This window comes from Phalacrocorax carbo, chromosome 6 (assembly GCF_963921805.1).
Source record: "Phalacrocorax carbo chromosome 6, bPhaCar2.1, whole genome shotgun sequence".
NCBI classification, from domain to species: Eukaryota; Metazoa; Chordata; class Aves; order Suliformes; family Phalacrocoracidae; genus Phalacrocorax; species Phalacrocorax carbo.
In genome coordinates, this window is record NC_087518.1 from 35,470,645 (window position 1) to 35,495,690 (window position 25,046).

Below are 25,046 nucleotides of genomic sequence, written 5' to 3' on the forward strand. Positions count from 1 at the left end.
GAGCTAACTTGGGCCTCTTCAGAGACCTGCTAGGAGGAATTCTATGGGTTAAGGCTCTAGAAGGTAGGGGGCCCAAGAGAGCTGGTCTCAGTATTTAAGTACCACCTCCTCCGAGCTCAAGATTGGTGCATCCTTATGAGGAAGAAGTCAGGCAGAGGAACCAGGAGACCTGCATGGATGAGCAAAGAGCTTCCAGAGAAACTCAAATAGAAGAGTGAGGTTGACAGTATGTGGGAAAAGGGACTGGCCACTTGGGAGGAGTATAGGAACATTGCCAGGGTATGCAGAGGTGTGATGAGGAAGGCCAAAGGCCTGCTTGGAACTAAATCTGGCGAGGGATGTCAAGGATAACAAGAGGAGCTTCTTCAAATACATCAGTAGTAAAGGGAATACTGGGGGAACGGTGGGCCTGTTGCTGAAGAAGGCAGGGGCCCTGGTGACACAGGATGCAGAGACAGCAGAGTTACTGAATGCCTTCTTTGCTTCAGTATTCACTGCTAAGGCTGTCCCTCAGGCATCTCAGGCCCCAGAGGTGAGATGGAAGATCTGAAGAAAGTAAGACTTGCCCATGGCTGAAGAGGACTGGGTCAGAGATCTTTCAGGCAAACTGGATCCTCACAAATCCATGGGCCCCGATGGGATGCATCCACGAGTGCTAAGGGACAAAGCCACTAGCTAAGTTACTAAGCCACTCTCCATCATCTTTGAAAGGTCACAGAGAACAGGAGAGGTGCCTGAGGACTGGGGGAAAGCAAATGTCACTCCAATCTTCAAAAAGGGCAAGGAGGAGGACCTGGGAAGCTATAGGCCAGTCAGCCTCACCTCCATCTCCAGAAAGGTGATGGAACAGCTCATTCTGGAGGTGATCTCCAGGCATGTAGAGGAAAAGGAGGTTATCAGAAACAGGCAACATGGGCTCACCAAGGGGAAAGAACATGCTTGACCAACATGATAGCCTTCTACGATGGCGTGACTGGCTGGGGAGATGAAGGGCGAACAGTGGATGTTGTTTATCTTGACTTCAGTAAGGCTTTTGACACTGTCTCCCATAGCATCCTCATAGGTGAGCTAAGGAAGTGTGTTAGAAGAGTGGACAGTGAGGTAGACAGAGAACTGACTGAACAGCAGAGCTCAGAGAGCTGTGATCAACAGGGCAGTGTCTGGATGGAGGCCTGTCACTAGTGGTGTTCCCCAGGCGTCTGTACTGTGTCCAGTCCTGTTCAGCATATTCACCAGTGACCTGGATGAAGGGACAGAGTGCTCCCTCATCAAGTTTGCTGATGATACCAAGCTGGGAGTGGCTGATACGCTGGAAGGCTGTGCTGCCATCCAGTGAGACCTGGACAGGCTGGAGAGCTGGGCCGAGGGGAACCTGATGAAATTCAACAAGAGCAAGTGCAAGGTCCTGCACCTGGGGAGGAACAACCCCATGCACCAGGAGAAGTTGGGGAATGACCAGCTGGAACGCAGCTCTGCTGAGAAGGACCTAAGAGTGCTGGTGGACAGCAGGTTGACCATGAGCCAGCAATGTGCTCTTGTGGTTGAGGGAGGTTATCCTCCCCCTCTACTCAGCCCTAGTGAGGCCACATCTGGAGTACTGTGTCCAGTTCTGGGCTCCCCAGTTCAATAAAGACAGGGAACTGCTTGAGCAAGTCCAGTGGAGAGCTACCAAGATGATGAGGGGACTGGAGCATCTCCCTTATGAGGAAAGGCTGAGAGACCTGGCTTTGTTCAGCCCAGAGAAGAGAAAACTGAGGGGAGATTTCATCAATGCTTATAAATATCTAAAGGGTGGGTGTCAGGACAATGGGACTAGGTTCTTTTCAGTAGTGCCCAACGACAGGACAAGGGGCAATGGGCACAAACTGGAACACAGGAAGTTCCACCTACACATGAGAAAAAATTTATTTCCTGTGAGGGTGACAGAGTAGTGGAACAGGCTGCCCAGAGAAGTTGTGGAGCCTCCTTCTCTGGAAACATTCAAAACCCACCTGGATGAAGTCCTGTGTACCTGCTCAAGCAGGGGGTTTGGATGAGGTCATCTCCAGAGGTCCCTTCCAACCTCTACCATTCTGTGATTCTGTGATCCCTGTGCTAGCATAACGGACTGCTCCAGCGCAGTTGAAACCCATTTTAAAAACTTCCATTCTTGACGTAAGAACTGGAAATGATAGTTCACCACCAGAATTCTTGCTACTTTATTTGCATCTTTCACTTCAGCTTCATTAATTGCCTAATGATTCATCTAGTTATTCATTGAATTCTCTTGTTAATAGCTGTAGCAGGTTTTGGTGAGATCAAACAAGTTTAATTAACATGTCATTAACAATAAGAGCTTTTTGCTTCTCATATGATGAAGACATTAGCTGCCTAAATTTGGTTACTGCCACTGTGAAGCTTGACCTTAGCTTTGGGGCAGGATGCTTTCTGGTGCTTGTTGCAACTATGTTAATTGTGCTGTTCAAAAATCCTGAAGTGAAGTTACTTTCACAACTACAGCATGACAATTTTGTGATCAGCGTGATTTTGTGATTAGTGTGATTTTGTAATCAGCTTTCACCCCTGCATCCCATTCACTTGCATTTGAAATACAAGTTGGATAAGGGTTGTAGAGAGGACAACAGAGTCGGGCCATCACCCTCCTTTCTGCACATGAACTTAGTACTTTGCATGTGCATGCCTATATGTGCAGTCTTGTTCACAACCTACTGTTTACAACTAGACATATCAGGGCTTCCAGTGTGCTGCTCAAAAAAACCCAAAACCTTTTTGTGTGCTTTACTGATGGATTTAAGATTCCTTTACTGCATTTTTCAGAGGATAAATGAATGTATAGAAGGGAAGCCACATGTCTGTTGTTGAGCCGTAAGACCTAGAGTGGAATCTTAGTTTTCCTTTTGCTCTGTCTGTTGAGCAACGCTGCTTCTAACAGTGTGCATCTGTCAGGGCTGTTTGTTTTACAGCATCTTGGTAATGTTTGCACATGGGATTTGCTAGTGAATCATTGGCAAAAGTTCTTTTGCAGCAGGTTACTATAGTGACATCCCAGAGCAAAATGCTGGGTAGCATGAATGTGTACCCTCTTTCAACTTTCACTTTGTTAAATGTGTCTGTAGATCTCTGGCCATCTGTGGTGTCAGAACTTTGTGCCATTCTAATAAGCACCCTGAAACACTTCAATCCTTGTAAGAGCTGGGCAAATTAATAAGTAAAAGGAGAAGAAAACCTAATCAGGCTTGTGAATCTAAATACATTTTTGTTTGGTTTTGGGTTGGGTTTTTTTGTTGTTGTTGTTTTGGTGTTTTTTGTTTGGGTTTGGTTTTTTTTTCTCCTCTGCTTCTTTTGGGCTGTATGGGCAGCTCAGTGTACTGAAGAAACAAACTATTTACAGTATTTCTGTGCAGCTTAGCCTCCTAAGCTTTCTTGTCTGCAGAAAGGCCTTCAACTTCACAGCGAGGAGCACCATCAGAATGGTATCTGAAGTTTGTTCTTGGACTGGGCAAATACTCTCAACTCCTTATTCATTGTGTGTGTGGTCCTTGTAGGACATTCACAGCAGATTCTGTTTTTTTTTTCTCTATAGATACAGGGCTTTACCAAGCTCTGTACCTCAGCACCTGATCAGACATTTTCAAACGAGAAGTATGACCTTCTGGCTTCCAGGGCAGTGTAAGCTTTCCAGTAGCGTTTGGTTTTGTTCCGGAACTGGCAAGGGCCAGTTGTCTTCAGAATTCAGTCACTTGGAACTCCTTTGCTTTTCGGGGTTGTTGCTTAGAACGTGAAACCTAATATTGATGCCCCATTAGAAAGAAATTAATTTGGCTATATTTCTACAATGCTGGTCTTGCAGCGCTAGCCAGGGTGAAAAGTAATAAGTGTTCTGGGTCACTGAAATCACTGAGACTTCTGTGTCAGTGTGCAACTGATGTGTAAGAAAATGTGTTTTCAGAAAGCCATTTTAAGATATTTATGCTTGAACAAGTGGATTCCAAATCATGGGTTTATTAACTGGAAATAAAACAAATATACCCAGTCCCTTTGGTCTTTAGGTAAAAGAATATGAGGGAAATGTAATCAGCATTACACTTTGGGCTTATGTTCAGAAGCTGGCAGCAAAGGCTGCCTGCTTTTTTGTTGCTTTTATAAGCTGAGTTCCTAACAGCACCTGGGAGTCCTCGCACGTTTTATAAGCTCCTTGTGTATACCTCTCTGAAACTTGTTGTGTGACTTCTCCCATCTTCCTCCGTTCCCCAGAAGGCCTGTCCCTGCAATATCAATTCTGTGTCCTTGTTCCCTCCCATGCCAAAGATTTTTTTAATGCCTCATTTTACCCATCTGACACCTCTTCCTCTGCGGAGATTTTGTACTATTCCATACTGCTCTCTATGCCAAGGTTTTGTTTGCCCTTCCATTCTCAGCTCCTGCCAGTAGCATTTTTTTTTTAAAATCCCATAGTCAACATTTTTTAAGAGAGTATAGGGATGAGCTGAGGTGATTCAGACGTTGTTATATCAGAACGTATTAGCAACAACCATCAATGCATTTCTTGCTCTGCGTTTGTTAAGCTTTCACACTTTTTCCATGTAGTAGAAACCTAAATGCCTCTTAGTAGAAGCACAGATCATAGTCTAAGACTTGCCAGATGACTTGTATTCATGAATGTCTCTGTGTATACGCTATGTCTAAAGATTTTGTTCGATGTGTTGGGTGTTTTTGTGTGAATTGTGGCTACATGATGCAAACTTCTGCAGTAAGACATTGTGGAAATATTTGTGACTGCTGTCTAGGGTTAACTTTCCCTGAATAAGGCAGCGAATTGACCTTTCTACATCTACCTCTGCTGCTCCTTCCCCCCAGGCATCTTTTTGGAGACTTAAGTAGAGTATCACTCATGTTGAGGACTGAGGGAGATCTGTAGATAAGATCTTTTTGTCTGGGATAGTAAGTTATCTACCTGGTCTCACTGGTTTATTGTTTTTTAAATGGTTTTGGACTCTTGAAAATAGCATCTAACTTACTATATTTATTTTTATTATTGGGATGATTTAAATATTTTTGGAGACTGTTTTCATGGAATTCAGATTGCTGGTAAGTGCAGCTTGTTCTGGCAGCCACATAATGAAAATTTAAATCTTCAAACATTTTAGGCCATATTTTTAAAGTCACATAGGAAATCGCATGCCTCAATTAATGTTTGTTCTCCTTTTTCCTTTGTGTTTTAAGTAATAAGCCAAACCCCAACCAGATCAATGTAAATAATGTCAAACCAGGAGTGGTAAATGGTACTGGAGTACAGGCACAGAACGCAGGAGCAGGACGGGCCTGTGAAAGCTGTTACAGTAAGTGACATGCCAGTATGGCAGTTGTGCATAGAGAGCATGAATGCTGTGTTGCACAGAGTAAAATAAAAGCTGTGTTGTGGTGGGGGTGGGAGAGAAGGCCTTGCAAGGGTGGGGGGAAAGAATTTGCCATTGCAGCATTTAAGCAAAGTTTGGGGTTGGGGTTGGTTTTTTTTTTTTGTTACTGGTGTTACTTTTGTAGATAAAATTGTGAAGTAATAAATGAGGAGTTAGTAAGTGTCCTATGTAATTGCAGGTAGCTGTTGAGCAAAGACTTAAATCACCAAAGTGTGAACTTGGCAATTCTTTTCATAATTTTTTAGTAGTTTTCAAAATACATGATATCGTTGTATCTGGTCTGCTGCCTGATATCAATATACTGAGTTTTAATGATTGTGCTCCTTTATGGGGAGCCTTTATTGATGCTGGAATGTAGGAGATTTCTTATGTTCTTTAGTCATAAAATTAAGTATGGGGAGTTCCTGAAGACAAATCTTCCCTCTCTCTGCCCCATGCTTTACAGAAATTGTTGTCTACTGGTCTTGCAAAAGAAGAGCTTTCAGTTTCATTGGCAGGAAACTTACCTATCTTACTAGTTGGGTTTTTTTCTGTTCATATTTTAAAAAGGGTTTCTGTGTGTAATTATTTCTGCTGAAATCACAAGTACATTTAACAGTGGCGATGGCAGTGAAGCCACCATCACGTTTTTACGGTCTGTTTGAGCTTTGCGTGGTCTTTGGGTGGGGTTTGGTTTTTTTTTTGGTGATGGTTCTAAAGAGAATAAGCTCTGAAAAGTGATCCTGTTTAAGGGTATATATAATTTCCGCCTTTGTTATCTCTAGCCACACAGTCTTACCAGTGGTATTCTTGGGGTCCCCCTAACATGCAGTGTCGCCTCTGTGCATCCTGTTGGACGTACTGGAAGAAATACGGTGGCTTGAAAATGCCAACACGGTTAGATGGGGAGAGACCAGGACCAAACCGCAATAATTTGGTAGGTATCTGCAAAGCAGATTGCTTGGTGCTCTTGCCTGGAAAGCTAGGTGCCATGGTATCTAACTAATTGTTCACTGTTCTTAAATATTTAACAACAAAAAGAATGCCTTCAGCCTCCATTGTTGTCTTTGGGTTTGGTATTTCATGTCTTGTAAAAGTTGGCGTATGAACATTGGCTATAAGTAGTTTGTTGCCAGGTACTGCTCTGAGAAAAAAAAACTGCCATTTGCTTAGCAAACAAGCAAATGCATGGGATAACTTAATGAAGATGGAAAAAACTGAAATGCCCGCCAGTTTTTCTGGTATTTGGTTGCCATGATTTTTGCTGTAGGGGAAAGAGGACTTTTCCCTCCCCCCCCCGCCCCCCCCAATTAAAGGAATTCATTATTTCCGAAAACCTGTTCCCTTTCCTAAGGCACATTCAAAATTAGATACCCTAAATAGCTAGTGGCTTTTTAGAGATCCCTTATCTTGGTTTTCTACTTGATTTTTTTTAATTAATCCTCCTTCCTTTTGGATAGGTTTTGAGTAAGTATTGTATGATCTTCTGTTTAATTTTCCCCCTTAAAAACCAAAATTCTCAATTTTTCTGAATTTGGTGGAAGTTCAGTCTGGAAGCACCGTATGTTGAGCTGATTGGAAAAAATAGCTGCATCACATGGGCAGAAGAACAGTGCACCCTGAACTTTGGTCTTAGATTAATTTCTTACCTCTCTCCTAGTCTTTGCTATCATTTCCTCTCTATTCTATTTCTTTCACTTAACCTCTGTTCTTTCCAGGCTTCTCTTTGCCCTCTGAAGCTTCCTAATTTCTGAGATAACTAACAGGTTTTTTCAGCCTTATACTACTTTTTTGTTAATTTAAAAGTATGTGAATCGTCAGGGGGAAAGCCTTGTTCTCTCCAAACTGAAATTTCCACCTATTTTCCAGTCATGGGCTAGTTTGAGATAACAAGATACTACTTATATTACTTTATTGGTTGACTTAGTTGCTTTTCATGAAGAAATACTGCTTGTGCTCTCTGTAGTAGATAAATGCTTTTCAGTATTACTCTTTATTTTGCGCAGTGAATATTTGATAACTCTGTAAATGCATTCACTGAGTTCAGAGTAAAAATTAAAACAAATTCTTGCAACTTTGAGAGAAAAACATTCTTGCATGCTGTAAATTTGCTCTAGGAAGTGAGGTTGTGGTGTATATTTTAGCCATACAGCTACTTTCTGATTTTCTTCTCCTTCTTACAAATGCTTTCTTTATAAGGAGCTAGCATTGTATATCCAGAGCAACTCTAAGCACCCAAAGTTTGAGAGTCTTTCTGTTGGCTCTGTAAGCACTAAGTCATATGATAGCATCAGGTAACTTCTTTAGGTCTGGCTTTTGGATCCCTTGTTTAAAACTTGGGACAGCACAGAGATGAATACTTCCCTGTGAAGAGAAAATCTTTACCTTCGTTTTATCCTTTGAGATATTTTGGAATAAAATTTCAAATGTTGAAGGGTAAGATTTGGGAAATGGGGGATAGCTGGGCTGAAAATATTTTCATCTGTAATACTGTTTCTGTTCTTATGTCTGTGAATCAGTACCTGAAAGTGACTGTATATGATATTCTTCCACTTCTTTACAACCATGTTTTCTAATAATTATTTTTAAGAAACCGTATTTTTCTTTCTTTCTAGAGTCCTCATGGGGTGCCAGTACGGAACAGTGGGAGTCCCAAGTTCGCTATGAAGACACGACAAGCTTTCTATCTCCATACAACAAAACTGACAAGAATTGCCAGACGTTTATGTCGAGATATCTTGCGCCCTTGGCATGCTGCAAGACATCCCTATCTGCCTATTAACAGTGCAGCAATCAAAGCAGAATGTGAGTGGTGATGCAGCTGGGCACCTACTTGCAAAGGAGCCCTTTGAGATTCCTTTCCTATAAAGTTTGACTTCAACTTCTTGAGAGGCTCTCTTGCTCATGGCTAGCAGTTTCACAAAATCTGGCTATACCTGCAGAGTGTTCTGATTGCAGGCAAGACAAATAACAAGTTAACGAGTTGTTGTTTGTTTTAAAATATTCATGTTTGCTATTACATTTAGCATTCTCCTGCATTTGTGTCCTGTTGCCAAGACATGTTTGCAACCTGTAAAATTCCTTTTGATTGGAAAGCTCTTTTGGGACACTTGAGTTATTAATTTAGGTTTGCTATAATATCTAAATGTCTTTACCCTCTAATTATTTTTCTTTGTTTCATAGGCACAGCACGTTTACCTGAGGCATCAGAAAACCCATTGCTGCTAAAGCAAGTGGTTCGAAAGCCTTTAGAAGCAGTACTCCGGTATTTAGGTATTAAAAAAATCTCAAACCCAACCACCACCAAATACAAAAACCCCCAACCAAACAAAAAACCCTACTAGCTAATTCTGCTAACGATCTTGTATTCCATTTGGTTCTGGATTAAAAAACAAAATGTGAAAACCTTCCCATAAACATGCCCTTTTTCCTTTTCCTACTTAATTTCACAGACCTAGTGGCTCTGCAGTCCACTGTGGGCTCACTGAGCTGCATCAGAGAGTTTTTCAAGTGAAGGGAGGGATGTGTTTGCTGTGGTCTCCAATGTATTTGGGGACAAGTTACCATCTGCTAATGGAGGCATGAACATAATGTTTTGGGAACAATTGGTCAGTCACATTGTTCAAATTTTTGAGCTGTCCGGAGGCAGTTCCTACAGTTGGGTTCTCCAAGAAGCCTCTCGGGTTTAGGACAGCACTGTGTCCCACACCTTGTGAATCAGTTGCTGAATGTTCTGTGCTGGAGCTAGACAAAGGGACTATATTTCCATTCTTTATGTCCTCCTTGGTTTTGTTGGGGTGTTTTTTGGTTGGTTGGTTGGTTGGGGTTTTTATGGTTTTCTTGAGAACTTGGGCCTCATCAGCTGATCTCTGGGGGAGTACTGAGTAGGTCTGTCCAGGACCTTGGTGTAAGTTTTAGGTGCTGGAAGAGGCCAGCTATGTGACATGCTAGCTCTGATTCCAAATGAATGCAAAATCATTTTTTCTAGCGTTGTCAATTGCTAGAGATACCCTAAAGACTTGTCTCAGGTTGTTACAGCAGCCTAACATGAGTCTAACCACAAGAAGCTAGCTTGGACAACAGTATTCAAAGGCTTCCAGATTAACAAGGAAATTGATTGCCTTTTTACTCTGATAGGGAACACTGGAGTTGATTTTATGTTTCTTTGAACATTTTTGTTGATGAAATATTGTAAGGCTCGGGGTTTATTAAATATTTAGTGCTTTTCTGTTGTGTTGTACTTCTGTATACTAATGAGATACACAGATTGAGAAATCTTTGGATATGTGTATTGCAAACAACTAAAGCCAATAAGGGGGGAAGTGTTGCTGTTGGTTAAAATCCTGCTTCTAATAGTTGTACAGAATGTAGCTGTAGATTGACATTTCATTAGCGCTGTGTCAGGGAGTCCGTTTGACTGTTGAGCTGGGAGAAGGGAGTGAAAGAAACAGAGGGAGGCTGATGGACTGGCAAGAACGTATTTTTGGAGATGTCACGCTTGGTATGCTTTAAGTTATATGTTATGTGGCTGTTGGGACCGCGAGAGAAAAACTTGGTTGAAGCTCCCATTTGCTGTTGCTTGTAACTTTCTCAATCTTTTCAGTCCAACAGCAAGTGCACGATCTCAGTCTTGGACAAAAGTTTGAATTCAGACTGTCTTCTTTATGGTGGTGCTTTGAGTCCTCGCTCGTTTGGCCAGTTTAGAAATTGTATTTTTTTTACAAATCTTTCAAAACTGGCAAAGGTATAATTTCCCCAGAGTGTAGGGGTATTGCATGACTGCCCAAAGATGGCTTTTAATATAGAGCACCCACAAAATCATCCCAAGCTTTCCACTGTTTTGGAAATAAATACAAAGTGCTTTTGTTATCAGCTCTTATTTTAGGATAATATTATGACATTGGTTTTAACAGCTTCAATAGAGGTGAGTTCCTAAATGAACTTAAAATGCTTTATATAAATAGCAAATAGTCAAAATTATTGACAGAGATAGTTTGTATATAAGGGGAGATATGCTTAGTCACCTTGGAAGTTTGCAGGTTGTTTTCAGATTTATAATTCCAGTATCTTTACTAATAAAAAAACTCCACCTTGCTGTTTTACAACAGAGTCTCATCCGTGTCCTCCGAAACCAGATCCTGCAAAGAGCTTGTCCAGTTCTCTCAACAATCTGACCCCTGCTAAGTTTACGCCTGTCATTAATAATGGGTCCCCAACTATCCTGGGAAAAAGAAGTTATGAACAGCACAATGGAATGGATGGTAAATATTTTTCTGCAGAGTGCATATTGTCTATATAGGCTTTTTCTCTGTCCTTTTGGTATACGAGGAGAGTATTTAAAACTGTAGTCCTTTGTATAAGTTCTGAGTTTCTTATTCCTGAGGGAGGTTAGTTTTTTCCTTTTGTAAAAGTCACTTGTCCCATTTCTCCTGCGTGAGATACGTGATGTATACTGCCTGGGTGGTGCATGCACATAAAGCTGCTGTGCTAGTGGAACTCTGCCTAGCTTGACCAACCTTGCAAACAGGGCAGTGGAGGAGAAACTTCCCTTCAGTTTTTAACTAAGTAGTGTGGAGAAAACCTTAATAGCTTTTTCCAGTGATGTTTCCTTTTTCTTTTGAGGTTTACAGCTTTTTTTAACCTGTAGGTAGTAGCTGTGCAGTTCCCAGGTGGCTTCGTAACGTGTGGATCACCTGGCTTTCAGCAAAGCTACCAAAGGCTGCATGCCACTGAGACAGGCAGAGGCAGCTGCTTAGCTCAGGGAGGCAGATGTCCCAGATCTGGTGTGGCATAAACCTCCTCCTGCCCTGCACAGAACCAGAGCATTTGCTTTTGTTGGCCCTGTCACTGAGTACCTCTGCGCAGTGGAGTTTGGGTTTCATCTCCTCAAGAATAAAAGGCAAGGGGAAGATATTTGAAGTGGGAAATAGACACAGGATGTTCCTGGCACGGACTCCAGGGCTCTGTTCTGAAGAGTTGCTCTTGCTTGAGACCACTGAGGAAGAGAAAGTGCAGTCTTTTTCTCAGAGAGGATAAAAGTGTCTGTTCAAATGGTCTTAACAGGAGTGAGAGCATGGAGGGTAGCTCTCCTTCACAGGGGAAAGGAACAGTTGGTTTAACGGTGACTCTGAGCAGGGAGGGAGATACAGAGAATCTTTCCCATTTTTTACCTTTACTTTTAACTTTTTATGTGGCTTATCTAAAATATAACTACAAACATTTGATATCTTATTGTGTTTTAACATTAAGAACTTTTAAAACTGCTGCTGTTCAGGTTGCTGATGTGATGTTTTTCTCTTTTCTGTTCACTTGTGCTCTATCAGGCAACATGAAGAAGCGCCTGTTGATGCCTAGCAGGGGTAAGACCTTGAAGCTGCGCTCAGCTTATGCTAGGAGAGTGATTTTTAGTTTCATCTGCTGGCTTATCTGTGCTTTGTGGCTAATGAGTCTGTGTGCACCTTCTGTGTTGATGTCTAAGTGTTCCTTGGGTAACCATTTCCACCCATGGTTATGCTGCTCACCTTCCAGGCTTTTCACATACAGGTGACAAGATGAAGTTCAGAATTGATTACTAATTCCTCAAGTTGACAGAACAGTTTTCTAGCAGTTTTGTGGAACTGCTGAAAGCTGTAATAGTTGGTTTGAAACTAGGTGGCGTTTCACTGTTTTTTTAAGAAATCCAACTTTCATGCGTCCTGAACTATTTTAAATTCACATCAACCAAAAGAAATAGAAGACAATTCACATCAGGTCCCAAGTTCAAGCCTCCGTATTTTCCACTGTGAGTGGACAGTCACTGGTGAAAGATTGCCTGCATGTTCTCTACTTGCAGTAGAAATGGTTTTCAGAATTTCCACAGGTTAAAAATTAATCTGTTCCAACTACTGAATAGACCTCAGAAGCTTTAGTTTGTGATAATGCAGGAAACATACGTATGGTGTCACTTAACCATATTCAATAGAACAGACCAATTTTGAATAGTCAGGATATACAAATGTCATTGTGAGGCAGGCAAACACAAAAACTTAAGCTTACATGTTACCATGAAATGGCCCACACTGCATGCCCTGATGTTAAGCTTTGTGTTTAATGGCTGAGACAGTGGATGACTGTTATCAATATTTACATGCATGCATATATAAGCGCATGTGGAGAATGCAGTAAGAATGAGGACAGTGATCGTTATACTGTCTTGCTCTCTTTGGGAATTTATACCATGATATTGTATGGCTGAGTTTTTAATGTGCTTTTCAGCTTTTGTGTTTTGGGAAGAATAACAAAACCCTGCCGCCTCAGTCAGTTTGGCTTCCTTGGAAGCTTTGTCCAGTAATGAGGGATGTAGATGTGGAGTAGCTCACTGAATTTCCACAGCTGCTAGTGACAACCTGCTTTTGGGCATGCCTGCTGCTCCCTGCTAAAAGCCCTCGACAGCAAGGGGACTGCTGGGTCACTCAGCAGATGACACACTTCTGAAGCTCTGAGATATTGTGATCCAAAGGAGGGAAGTGGAAGAAGAACTGACACTTCCTCAGGCTCTCTCTGCGTAGAGCACTGGATTTGATAACCCGAGACTATTTACTTACTGGAAATGGAGGATTCTTGTTTTAGTGTTTTAAAACATCTGTCTGCTGGTTTACATATTTGATTAGATATGTTCCAGTCATAACTGTTGCTAGAGTGGTTTGCAAAAAGATGATTTTGGTGAAGTACCTGTTCAGGCTGCTCAGAGTATGTGTTTCTCTGAAGTATATGTGTATAGTTGTGCAGGGGCCGGATCTTACGGAGCATCTGCTGCTTTATCTGCATGGTCCGTTCTCAGCCAGCCACTGAAATACTTGGAGTAGTATTTGTTTCTATAACTGCTAGGTAGTGGAGTACGGATCAGTCCCAGAATCTATTTACCTGCTGGGGTAATGAATGTTAACTGGATATTATTTTGAGCAGTTCAGCCTAAACTTGTTGGTTGGGATTTGTTTGTGAATGGAAAATGTTTGTCATGCTGCAATTTTGACATCTGGAATATTTTCTGACCCTGGCTTGCTGGAAGGTTTGCTGAGACAGAGAGGGAAGGAAACCATCTGCAAGGGAACAAGGTTTAAAGAACTTGGATCAAGATCTGCGGGGCACAGGGAAACAGATGGTGGAAGTTTGGTGGATCTGTTTCTGGCCTGGAGCCAGTTTATGTGCCAGTGCCACTTGGCACTGGTTCCCAGTTGCCTTGCGTGTAAGCTGGTAAGCATTGCTGGCTCTGGGTACGGCTAATGCCGGTTTCCTGTGCTGTGCCAGAACGGGGAACATGGCTCTGAGACTTCTCCTTGACTCTGGATGGAGTCATACAGGCTTACTAGTTTGGGAGGCTGCTGGTGGGAAGGGAGGGGAGGACGTTAATGGAGAGGAAGAGCACAAGTTGGAACCATAGTAAAGAAAGGGTGAGTGGCAGCGAGAGCAATGAAGCCTTGTGACCAGAATTTAGGAGCCAGTGAGTTAGTATAAAGGGACTGAAATAAACCCATCTATCCAGTATGACTGATCTTTTGCCTATAACTGACCTAAAAAAGAAGAAAAAGGTTAACGAGAGTAAAACTGAATTCTAATAACCATTCAGATTCTTCATTTATATAGCTTCTATATATACTATGGGAAATTGTGGGGTTGTTTTTGTTGTTTTTATGTGTTTCTCCTCCTTAGTAATACATGGTGGCATACTGGCTGGTTTAGGTCATTGTAGGAGTGTATTGCAAAGAAAAGCTGGTGTTAAGGCAACTGTATGAGGAGACTGAAAATATTATTTCTGCACAAATTTAAGTCGGGAAGACACTTTGTCCACCTATGTCAAAATAGTTTTCAAGATGATGTTAACTTACTGCAATGTTATATGAATTATCCAGGGATTTTTCTGTTTCCTGCTGACGTGCTATGTTGATGGCACCTGGAAGATATCTTATGGTTTGGGCAGGTCACTGTGTCAAAGCCTCTGATATATGACAACAGGCAGCTAGTATGCTGGGCTTTAGCTGAAGTCTCTTTGGTGATAAAAGCCTTTTGGTGCTGGGCTATTACTTCCGAACTTATGGGGGAAGTATGTATGCTGTAAATCATGGCTGCTTGCTGAGCTGATTGCATGTGGTGACTTTGTAAGGCTTTCCTCATGGCCAGACCTTAAAGCAATATAAAATCAAGAGATTGCTTTGCAGGGAATGAGCCAGCTAGCAGCTAGTATTTTTGCTTAGGGTAAAGCATTAAGAGCCATGTTTATACGTATATATTGGTGACTAGGTTTCTAAGGCATTTAAATTCCCGTGGCACCTGCCTTCATTTGGAATTAGGCTGTTTAACATTGCTGAAAACTGAAATGTTCATGTAGGTTTTTGGGTGTTCCTTCAGGCATCACTGCTGGAAGATTTTAATCTGAGGCTCCACCACCCCTTGGTGTTTAGGACGATGGGTGGTCGGTAGTTAACTTTTCTGAGGACTGAATTCTAATGAGTGAAGTTCCTGCTTAAGTGGAAACACCGTTCCTAAATGTGCCCAAATGATGACTGAATGTGGAGGGGTTGGAGGTGGAAGACCACCTAGCCTATGTGCAGATGTAAGTTGGTCAGGTTGAACTCTGTGTGAAGTAATGGGAAGCAGGGAAAAGGGGAACCTTGGCAGTGAGACATCAAGGAGGAAAATGAAAGGAGTCTGTTGTTAGTGGGCTGCGGCCAGAAATAGATAAAACTAATTATGGAAATGTTGGAAATTGCTGAACCTTATAAGAGTACTTCAGGTTTTTCCTCTGGAATTTTGTTGTTTATTTGTTTGGTTTTTTTCTCTTGCTGCTGTAACTCCAGCTAAGTATCTTTAACTTTTCTTTTTCTGATTCATCCCTGCTTAACCCTGGAGAGCTGAACTTTTTCCAAGCTTTGAATATGATTTGTCTGGCCAGGCACCTAGAGTTTTGACTGGTGCTTGAATTCCAAGAACAGGGAAATATTCTTAACCTCATCTCTTTTCTCTCCCTGCACTCTCTTTCATAAGAAGGGTGTAATCCTTTCATCTCTTTTGGTTTCCTCTTCTCCTTTAAATCATTAGGCATACAGTGGACTTCCCAGCGCTCTTGCAGCATTTGGTTATCATGGACAAACTCCTGGATATTCATATTTTTGGAGCATGAAAAGTACATGGGGTCTCATAAGCTGCCGAATACAGTGAGATGTTAAAAATTTATTAGTTTATTGCTTTTTCTTTAATGTTCTGGACCTCGGCTGACAATATTTGTCCACGAGGCACACAGAGGATGTTTTATGTTCTGGAGCCTGTTTACTTTTTCCCTTCCAGCTCTCCAGATTGGGGTCTATGTGATACTTGTCTATGCAAATTCCTACTGGGGGAAGGGAGGGAGCATTGTTAGATTTCCTTCCCTCCCCTCCCCCTTTACACCATGTTAGCTTTCATCTAATCCAGTTTGGTTTTCAGGGTCATCACATGCACTCTAAAATTGGCAGAAAGAGAGAGAACATAAATGAATAGCTGAAATAAAGGGAAGGCTTTTCCCAGCAGCAAACTTGCACTGATAAAATGGTAGCAGGTCGTATGCTGAAAATTGGAGAGGGTTTATAGAAGAGCCGTGAAAACAGTGAAGGGACTGGAAAACACACTGTATAATGCAAACTGCGTTTATCAAAGTGGAAGTTGTAGATGTTTGTCTCTGCTGACAGGAACAGCAGAAGTGCAATAATAGAGGGCTTTATAGTCTAGCCAGGAATGGAATAATGAGCTGCAATAGCCAGAAGGTGCAGTAGAAAAACTTTGGCTGGAAAAAACTGCTGCAAATTTTTGAGTGATGTTAACTGTTGGAATACCTTGCTTCTGCTACTGAGAATTTCAAAGCCAAAATGGAATGTTGGTCTAGTTTAACGTGTTCTGGTTCATTGTTTCTCATCATCTTTGGGGGAAACGTGAATGATCTAGAACTGGAAGCATTCATCAGCCTAGCATGGCATTAGTTTAATTATCAAGACATGAGCATGAGAGTGGAAATACTGTTCTTGACCAAAAGCATCTATTGAGGTGGGAATATAAGGAAATTCTCTAGTATCACTTCTGAAGGTGACCAGACTTATCTCAAAGGGTTTTTTCTGGCTGACTTAGATCTTCCAGAAAATTTGGAGTTACCTGTATGCATAAGTTGTATTAAAATTCTACCCTTTATCAGCAGTGGCCCTGGCTGCCCTTCCAAAGCCAAGGATAACCAGCCAAAGGAAATCTACTCAATCAGGAATGACTGTAAACAGCAGGGAGTGTTGATCCTTTAGGGAATAATGTCATACATGGGGTCCTGGGGAAAAATCCTGGCTTTAGCTGTTGATATCTGGACCAGAGTAATGCTGACTAGTGTCAAGAGAAAAAAAGTGCAGTGCTTCGTAAAGGAATCACTGTTTCTTGCCACCAGCAGCACGGCTGGGAAGAGTGAGAAGTTGCTTGAAATGCTTTTTGGAGACCCCAAGAATCATGTGCCTGTGCAACTTCCTCACTTTAGATTATATGCCAAAAGTGCAGATTATTTTTGAGAATTATATTTAGGAATTTGTATTCAGATGTTAAGTGAAACTTTTTTTCACTTGCCTTCAGCTTAGCTGTGATACTGTGGTTAGCCTCTTTTGGTGTTATACAGAAAAACCTGGATATGAAATCAGGAGATGGGCATCATGCTTTATCGATCAGCTAGTGGAAACCATTTCATATATGAGGGGTGGCATGGAATAAGATGTAAATGTTGATCTGAGTGAGAGGAGAGTGCATGTCCTAAGGCAGTAGTAGGGAACAGGTGTAATTAATATGAGAAGAAATGGAAACATAACAATGCAAGGGCAGAATTGCAAATGCCTGTGATAGTACAAAGCCTGAACTTGTAATTAAGTGGAATCTACATGTGTGATACATACCATATATCTATATACACACATATATGTATGTATATGATGCACAGTGCTCCCAATTCTAAGAACAGTTAATAACTCGGTGGTTTCTAGTTTACATAGCTTGGATCAGCACATCTAAAGCAGTGAGGTGCATGGTCTTGTTGCCCCTTTTTTTAACCATTTAGTGTGTTGCAGCCAGACAGAACATACTGTGATGCTCTTTTAGGGATGCAGGTGGATAGTATTGATTGACCCAACACCAAGATAGATAGTGGCTGTCTATTCTCAACCTATTTGTCCTAGGGTAGCTACTGACTCATTGTAGTTGGATGTCACTGCCCAGAAAGTATTAGTAGGGTCCTTGAAGTACTCTTAGCAGAATGCTCATGCAAAGCTGTACCAACACATCATCTGTGAGTTACTGTGCAGCAAATTTATGTGAAGTGTTAGACCAAGCATTTTAGGGAGTACTGTCCAAATCCAGCAAGGTTAATGTGTAGGGGTTGGTGGAAGATGGATAACAAACCACTACTTACTCATGCAACATTAAAGTTCTTCTTTGTGGAGTCTCTCATTTTGAGTTACTGTTTGTTTAATGTTGTCTTGGATTTATCTGTCCAACAGAGAACGGTGATCACTTCTGTGTTTCATTACAATGAAAACAGTCTGTGTTTCTCTATTTGTTGCATGGGGCTGGGCTACTGTGTTCTGAACTACGTGAATCTTTCCTTTTTTTAACCTTAAATCTTTTTTTCCTTTTCCTTTGCCAATCTTGGTAGGAACTTACTTAGGTAAGTAAATTGCAATTTTAACATTGTTTTTCTGTACAACAGACTTCTAAGAAAATGTGAGTCTAGGTGGTGTTTGGCACAATTTATGCTCTGTTCTATTTGTTGCACTTGCATTCCTGAAAGCTTATAACCTTTGATTGTTAGAAGGCGGACACTCAATCTGCTCACAGCAGTAAAACACTCTTGGCAGTTTATGAAAGAGAGGGGTACTAAAGCATTCTTATAAGCTTGCAAAAACTGTGTGTGTGTATATGTCAGCACACAGACTACTTCAAGTGAAGCAGTAACTTGGAAGTGAAATCCTTGTTCGTCAAGCCCCATTCATGCATGAATTTTTATATTTTTTTTTCTAGCTTGCTCACAAATGTGGTACTGTTGATGTTTTTGTTACTGCTGGGAAGGATGGAATCCCAGGAGGAGGATTACTTTTGGAAAAGGAAAATGCATATGAAGAGTGTATGGATTTTTGAAAGCATTGTGTTTTAGTATAGTAAGCTTTCTGGCTGTGAAAATGTGTGTTAAATTTTCTACGTTCATTGTGACAGAAGATGTGCTTATAAATGTTACTTCATATTGCATGTTCTGCATGATACTTCTCTTTGGTAAACAGAAGTTAAAAACAAAATGCCATCTGTGACTAATTGCTTGATGTCCTGATTGGTTTAAAAAAAAAAAAAGAAAAGATTAATTATGTTAACGTGCGATGAAGGACCCATATTTCTGTGTGTGGTGGGTATGCTGAAGATCGGAGTTAGTAAGCTTGAGTAAACATATATTTAACAACTCAAAGTTATATCCAATGGCTGGAAGCTGGTCTACTCTTTCTCCTTGGTACTAGGGTCAGCTCTGTACAGGGTTCCTCTGCCAAACTAGAAATGGTCTGTAAATATACAGGCAATGGTGTATGTGTTCAGGCATGGAAGAGCACTGGAAGATTTCTACCCAAGTAGAAAAGTGGCCATCTTTGGTGCTTATTCTGCCGCTTCTTGATGCTTGCTGTAGTAATTTCATGGAAATATCCCTGCACTCCAGTCTGAGCTAGGCACACTGCTGAAGGTTTAGGCTCTCCTGCTTCTCAAAATAGCAGTTGCGTATTGTGTGGAGTTGGCAAAAAAGGCTGAATTTGTGTGGTGGGAGTAATTTTTGAATGCTGTCATTCAGATGCTGAAGTCCTCTCACTGGACTCATGGGGAATGGGACCGGATCAGCAAGAAGCATGCATGTCTACTCTCAGGCTTCCAGTAGGACCAGATGTGCTGGTTTGCTTCCCATTGGCAAATTAGATTCCTCCGTTCTGCTCTGTGTGGTCAGTTGCCAACTATTCCCTACTCCCGCAGCATGCTCTTGGGGTGGTGCTCTAGCTGCTGCAGGAAGTTTGGGTATTCTCTTATCTTAGATTTAACAAATCTGAAAGCATTAATTCAAATGATATGATATTGTTGGAAAAGAAACAGGTTCGTTGACTGAGGGGTGGTTCCTCCCACCCCCAAAAGACAAAGCTGCAAAGTAACAGCAGTAACAGACTTGCATTTGCTGTTTGTGATAGTCCTTCCCCACCTCCCTGTTTTCTGGAGAGGGTAAAAATATATTCATCTGCAGCTTTGATACCTGAAGAATGAAAGAATCATTAGGGCATAGTAACCTGCTGTGTCTGGTTTTGAGCCAAAATCTCTGTATTGTGCTTATGCTTGAGGAACAGCTCAGAGATCTTTGTCACTGAGTTGTTGGGAATGGAGGAGGTGTGCTCTGAGGGTGTCAATTTCTGTACTGTGATTAGTTGTTTTATTGCCATTTGAGTAGCAATGTAGAATCACCTGTGGCAAAGGACCTATCTGCTTATCTGCAGACATACCTTAAATTTACCATGTCTACATTTTATCCTCTGGACTTCCTCTTTATTTCAGACTTTGGTAGGAGGAACTGAATGGGAAGAGATTTTGTAGGGCTTTGGGTTTTTTCAGTGCTATGGAGAAAAAAAAAAAGTAATCTTGAGTTTTCAGAATAAGTTTCAATTTCTTTGGCTGAAGAAGAGTGGAAGATCTTCTTAGATTTGCAATTTAGGTCTACAGTGATGAATATATTTTTACATCTAAAACCAACCGAGCACTGTAAAACCACTTTGTGGTTTTAAAAGTTTGGTCACCTCCTTTTTTTGTTTGTTGGGTTTTCTTTTTCCTCTTTTGGAGGAGTTTAGTGTTGTTTCTGTTATGGAGCTATGTAAATTCAAGCACTTGAACCTTAGATCTCATACAAAGGAATAGTCACACTGTGACTTCTCTAGACATCTGTCTATAAAATATAGGGTTTTTTTCTGGTAGAGATGCTGCCAGAACCTTGTTGGATTTTGCTCCTGGTTTATATTCATATGCTGTCCTACTTTTTTAACCTGCTTGGGGATGCATGTGTGTGAAAAGTCTCCCTCAAACCTTGATCTGTGAAAATGGAGCAAGCTCCTTGGGGAGGACAAAGTTTCATATGGTGGGTTACCTGTCTGTACCACTCCTCACCCAGAGATGGAGGATTGGTTTAGTTCTTAGAGATGCCTGTCTTGCAGACCTCATCTCTCGCCACAGGAGCCACAAAAAACTTTTGGGTGATAATCCATTGTTTCCAGTACAGATGTATCCTGTTGACTTGACAGCTGTTCTGCAATGGTTTACAGATGTTATGCTGTCTCTCTGCACCTCATTGGTGACCACTGCGGGTAAAAGTTGCTCATTTCATAGCAGTGCTTCAGCTGCGTATGCTTTTAGTGTGATTTTTTTATTATTAAAACTTTTTAGTTTTAATAATAAACTTTTTAGTATCTGTTTTTATATTTGTTTTTATATTTATTTTTATATTTATTCTTTCAAACTCCAGTTATTAAAGGGTGACTAAAGGGAAAATTCCAGAAAGCTAAGATTAATATGCTAATTGATACCTTATTGCTGTAATAGCAAGAGTATAAATTGTATTAATTCTGTAACTTTGTGTCTTATTTTACCTGAGCAAAAAGTTGTCATGGGCAGCTTTATACTGGAAGTTACAGCTTAGGGGGTGAGATGTATCCCTGGTGTAACCACCACTACTTCGTTGTTTGAGGGCTCTGAAGCTTTGGGGCTCAGAGTAAATAGCAGTTCATGCTCATCCTTCACTCAGTTTGTGTCAGTCTCAACATCTCTTTCTCACCATGGAATATTCTGTGTTAATTCTGGTGCTTAGGAATAGTACCGTTTACTCTGGTTTACATCCAGCAATAGTCATCACAGCAGCCACGTATCAGCTGCTCCTGTAGGCTAGTCTTTTCTGGCATCAAGAATGTTCCTAGCACAAGAAAAGAGCTGATCTGGAGTGTGGTTAAAATTAAATGTGTGGCTTCAATCCATGGACTAGCATCGTTTTGGTTTACACCTCCTGGAGCTCCTGTGAATGGCGAAAATGTTATCTTTCTGTTATGGAAGGGGGAATTAAAAACAAGTGCTAGAGCTCAGCTCTGAAGCCAACAGATACAAGTTGCATCCTGCTGGCTGTGCTGTTCCCCAGCATCCGTGGAACTCTTTGTTCATCCATCTCAAACAGCTGCTCACAGCTGTGTTTTGGATGCAATTGCTGCCCCCATGTAAAAAGGAGTGATTATCTGGTGCCTACATCGCCTTTGTCAACATCCAAAGGTTGTTACTGGTGGTCTTGCTTGGTGCCTGGTACATCTGTTCTATAGATTTGATGGAAATCTTTCTGGCAATCATTTCTGCATCTCTGTGGATACTTAGGCTCAAAAATGCTGCAAAAATTGAAACTATGTGTCTTCGTGTTTGAAGTAGCTAACAGCATATGTCTACACAGAATGGAAAACACACTGTTGATTTTAATGTGGTGTCGTGATACTCAATGTTTGGAAAATGTCCCCCATTTCGCCTTCCTCCCTCCTGATACATTGCTATGCCATGTGTTTCCTGGCATACTTGCTGTGAGTACATTGTGTTTGCACTGATGTTAATGAAATGGTATTTCTGGGAAGATGCATCTTAGAAAACTAAACGGTGCTAACGAAAAGGTTTATTAGGTCTCGCAGTCCATTCTGTGCCATATCCTGATGCCTTTTAGCAACACATCATTCTCTTATATCCCAAAACCTTTGTGTGTCCTGCAGGGTCTCATATATGTACAGTTCAGTATGTATGCTATAGCAACATGATAGGGACCAGGGTAGTACAGCAGATAAACAAGTCAAATCAAGCCATGGCACTCGGTGCTTCATGGTGCTGTTTGTGTTACTGTGCTTTGTGTGATAGCTGGAGTTGCTGTGCTCCACAACTGATGAGGCTACGCCTATGGAAGTATTTTCTTGTGGTAGGTTCAGCAGGTACAAGCTAACAGCTTGTTGCTAACGTCTGAGCTGAAGAGTTCCCTGGGGATCCAGGGATGACAGGAAAGATGTTATTTGTTGCTGTCTTGACAGTGTATAATACCTTCCACTTTCTACTTCTTGCTGTCAGTAAATTCCTCCAAGACTAAAACAGAATGCCAGATTTTCCCCAAGTACACCAAAAGTACACCAAGAGAAGGTGTACTTTTAGCAGTAGTTTGACGAAAGGTGTGATTAAACAGAGAAAAGACTGAGTAAATGGAACGTGTTTTTAACTTGGGGGCTCTGCTCTTCAAACCTGTTGTTAAGGAAGCTCTTTTCTCAGTTACCTTTCAAGGAGGGGAGAAGTTAGTTTGGTAGACAACTCTCATTTTAGCAAAACAACACGGTTGCAATCATAGCTGCGTGTGTTTTGATTTTGTACTTTTTTCTGTCTTGGAAAAGCAATGGTCTTACCAGCTCTATTCTCTTTCCTGTTTGTTAGGTCTGCCTAACCACGGACAAACCAGACAAATGGTAAGAGAATGTTCATTTAACCAAAACAGGGAAAAGAAGAATTATTAACCCATGCTAGATAGAACACCCCTTTAAACCCTAGTGTTTCACTTCCATCTTTGCTGTTTGCAGCTGGTCAAACTTCCCAATTCATTTAAAAGTTTTAAAAAAAATTATTTTGGGGCATATGAAACATTGAAGTGGTTAAATACAATTTAAACCTCAAATCTATTTATCTATCTATATAAATGAGCTTCTGTTTTGAATGGAACATTTTGTTTCTGCTCATACAGAAACCGAGTGGCTGTTCATAGCAAAGTTCTGGGATGTGTTTCTAGGTGGAATGTGTTTCACTGAAGGAGGAAGCCTTAACTGATGGAAGGGTTTGTTTGGAAAACAGTTCTGGATTGTTGTTTGTTTGTTTTTTAGAAAGTTGGTGTGCAAGTTGTCTGCTGAGAATGCTTGTTTTTATGTTCTTTTTTTTTTTTTAGTTAAAATTATTCCTACCCTTTCATCCATTATGCTGAGTTTTATCAAAGGACAGAAGCAAATAGCCAGTCTGATTGATGCATCTCTGGCAAAATGCTTTCTCATAAAATTCACCTCGGCGTGAAGGGGCCAGCAGAAAGGCTGTGCATCGCTTCCCCCCTTACGTATGGCTTATGGGAGAGAACTTCAAGCATAATTTTTTTTGCCCCAAAAAAATGATCTTCTGGTGTTGATAAAGTAGAGCTTGCCTCATTAGGTGAACTGCCATAATATATTAGTGTCAGTGGAGTCACTCTGACATGGGTCGATCTGCAGCAGGTATGACTGATGCTCACTGAATGGTGATCACAAGGATTATTAAATCTAATAATGCTCTCGGGTGGTGTGCATTATCATGAGGATAGGCTATAACCTGAGCATGCTAGTCTGCTTGTAATAATGAAGCATTCATTTGGTTGGTTACTTGGGCATCTGATATGAAGTAGTAAATTGTATTCCTCCTTGAATTCAGCTTCATTTCTTGTCACTGAGGAGACTGGCTACTTGTTTGTGTCTGCTGAATAAACCAGCTCAGTGCAGTGGGAGAAATCTGTGATGACCTAACGCTTTTTAGGTGTTTTAGGGTGAAAACCCTGAACTGCCTTGATTTCTGGTTGCTTGATAAAAGTGTGCTACTGAACTGAAAATTAAAGGCCCACCTTTCAGGATGTACCATTTGAAACAGATTGCTCTGTGCAGGTAGAGAAAAGGCAACCTGGAAGCACAGGGGTGCTCCTTCTAGGTATTTCCAAGAACTTTCTCCGGAGTTGTTCTCCTGTGTATGTAGCATGTGCGGAGAAAATACCCTTCGCAAAACTAATGAATGGATTTTCTTGGAGAAATCTGGAGGGGGTAAAAAAAAAAACAACAACAGAAAAACCTTTTATTTGAAATCTTTTCCTTAATAAACCTCAAATATAAAAGCAATTCTTGAAGTATTTCAGTGGTCTACTGTGGTGCCGAAGTTGTCTTGTATAGCATGAAGCTGGGCAACTAAGAAATCAAAATGTTATTGCACTTGTATGTAACAGCTTTAAAGAGCTTAGGATTTTAAAAGGTAGGATTTTGTTTGTTTAGATCTAAAGCCCTAGTTTTCTACTAGAAGCAGATATTGCTAGTGCAGTTTATTAAGGCTGGTCAAAAAAAAGTCATCTATCATTTTCTGTTTTCTCCTCAGAAAAAAATGAGATAGATGCAGGGTTTTGTTGGTGTTTTTTTTCTTGGTTGACACACCAATGTCTTCCCTTTCTTAGTCAAAGTGTTAAAATTTGGTTAAGCTTTTGCCATAACCTGACATGTAAGGACTTGAGTACCTCATGTCCCCATCTTTCCTTTTGAGGTGGATCTCCAGGGCCAGACATCCCTCATATACACGCTCAGTTTCCTATTTCGCGGGCAGGAGGGGAAGCCTGGGTGCATCTGGGGAGATGGTCTGACCTCGGAGGATGACCTGTGAAATATCAGAATTAAATTTCTACTGGGGTCTTTTCTGACCAGCTTTAATTTATTCATATGAAATTTTCTGGGCCCTTATTTTGTATCTTTCCTGACTTGTCCAGTGTTACCGATTTCAGTGGGATTTCTC

General features: G+C 41.1%; 1 protein-coding gene across 3 annotated transcripts in view; it reads left to right on the top strand.

Annotated features, from left to right (window-relative positions):
- MTA1 (metastasis associated 1) overlaps positions 1–25,046 on the top strand; it is an 89,611-nt gene that overhangs the window by 57,615 nt on the left and 6,950 nt on the right. The window contains exons 12-18 of one of the 3 annotated variants that reach the window (XM_064454696.1): positions 5,224–5,339; positions 6,182–6,333; positions 8,012–8,201; positions 8,580–8,669; positions 10,505–10,657; positions 11,720–11,755; positions 22,923–22,954. In XM_064454696.1, coding sequence (XP_064310766.1) covers positions 5,224–5,339; positions 6,182–6,333; positions 8,012–8,201; positions 8,580–8,669; positions 10,505–10,657; positions 11,720–11,755; positions 22,923–22,954 — 769 coding nt within the window. The remainder of the gene's footprint in view (positions 1–5,223; positions 5,340–6,181; positions 6,334–8,011; positions 8,202–8,579; positions 8,670–10,504; positions 10,658–11,719; positions 11,756–22,922; positions 22,955–25,046) is intronic. The other 2 variants (XM_064454697.1, XM_064454698.1) reach the window with 2 other exon arrangements.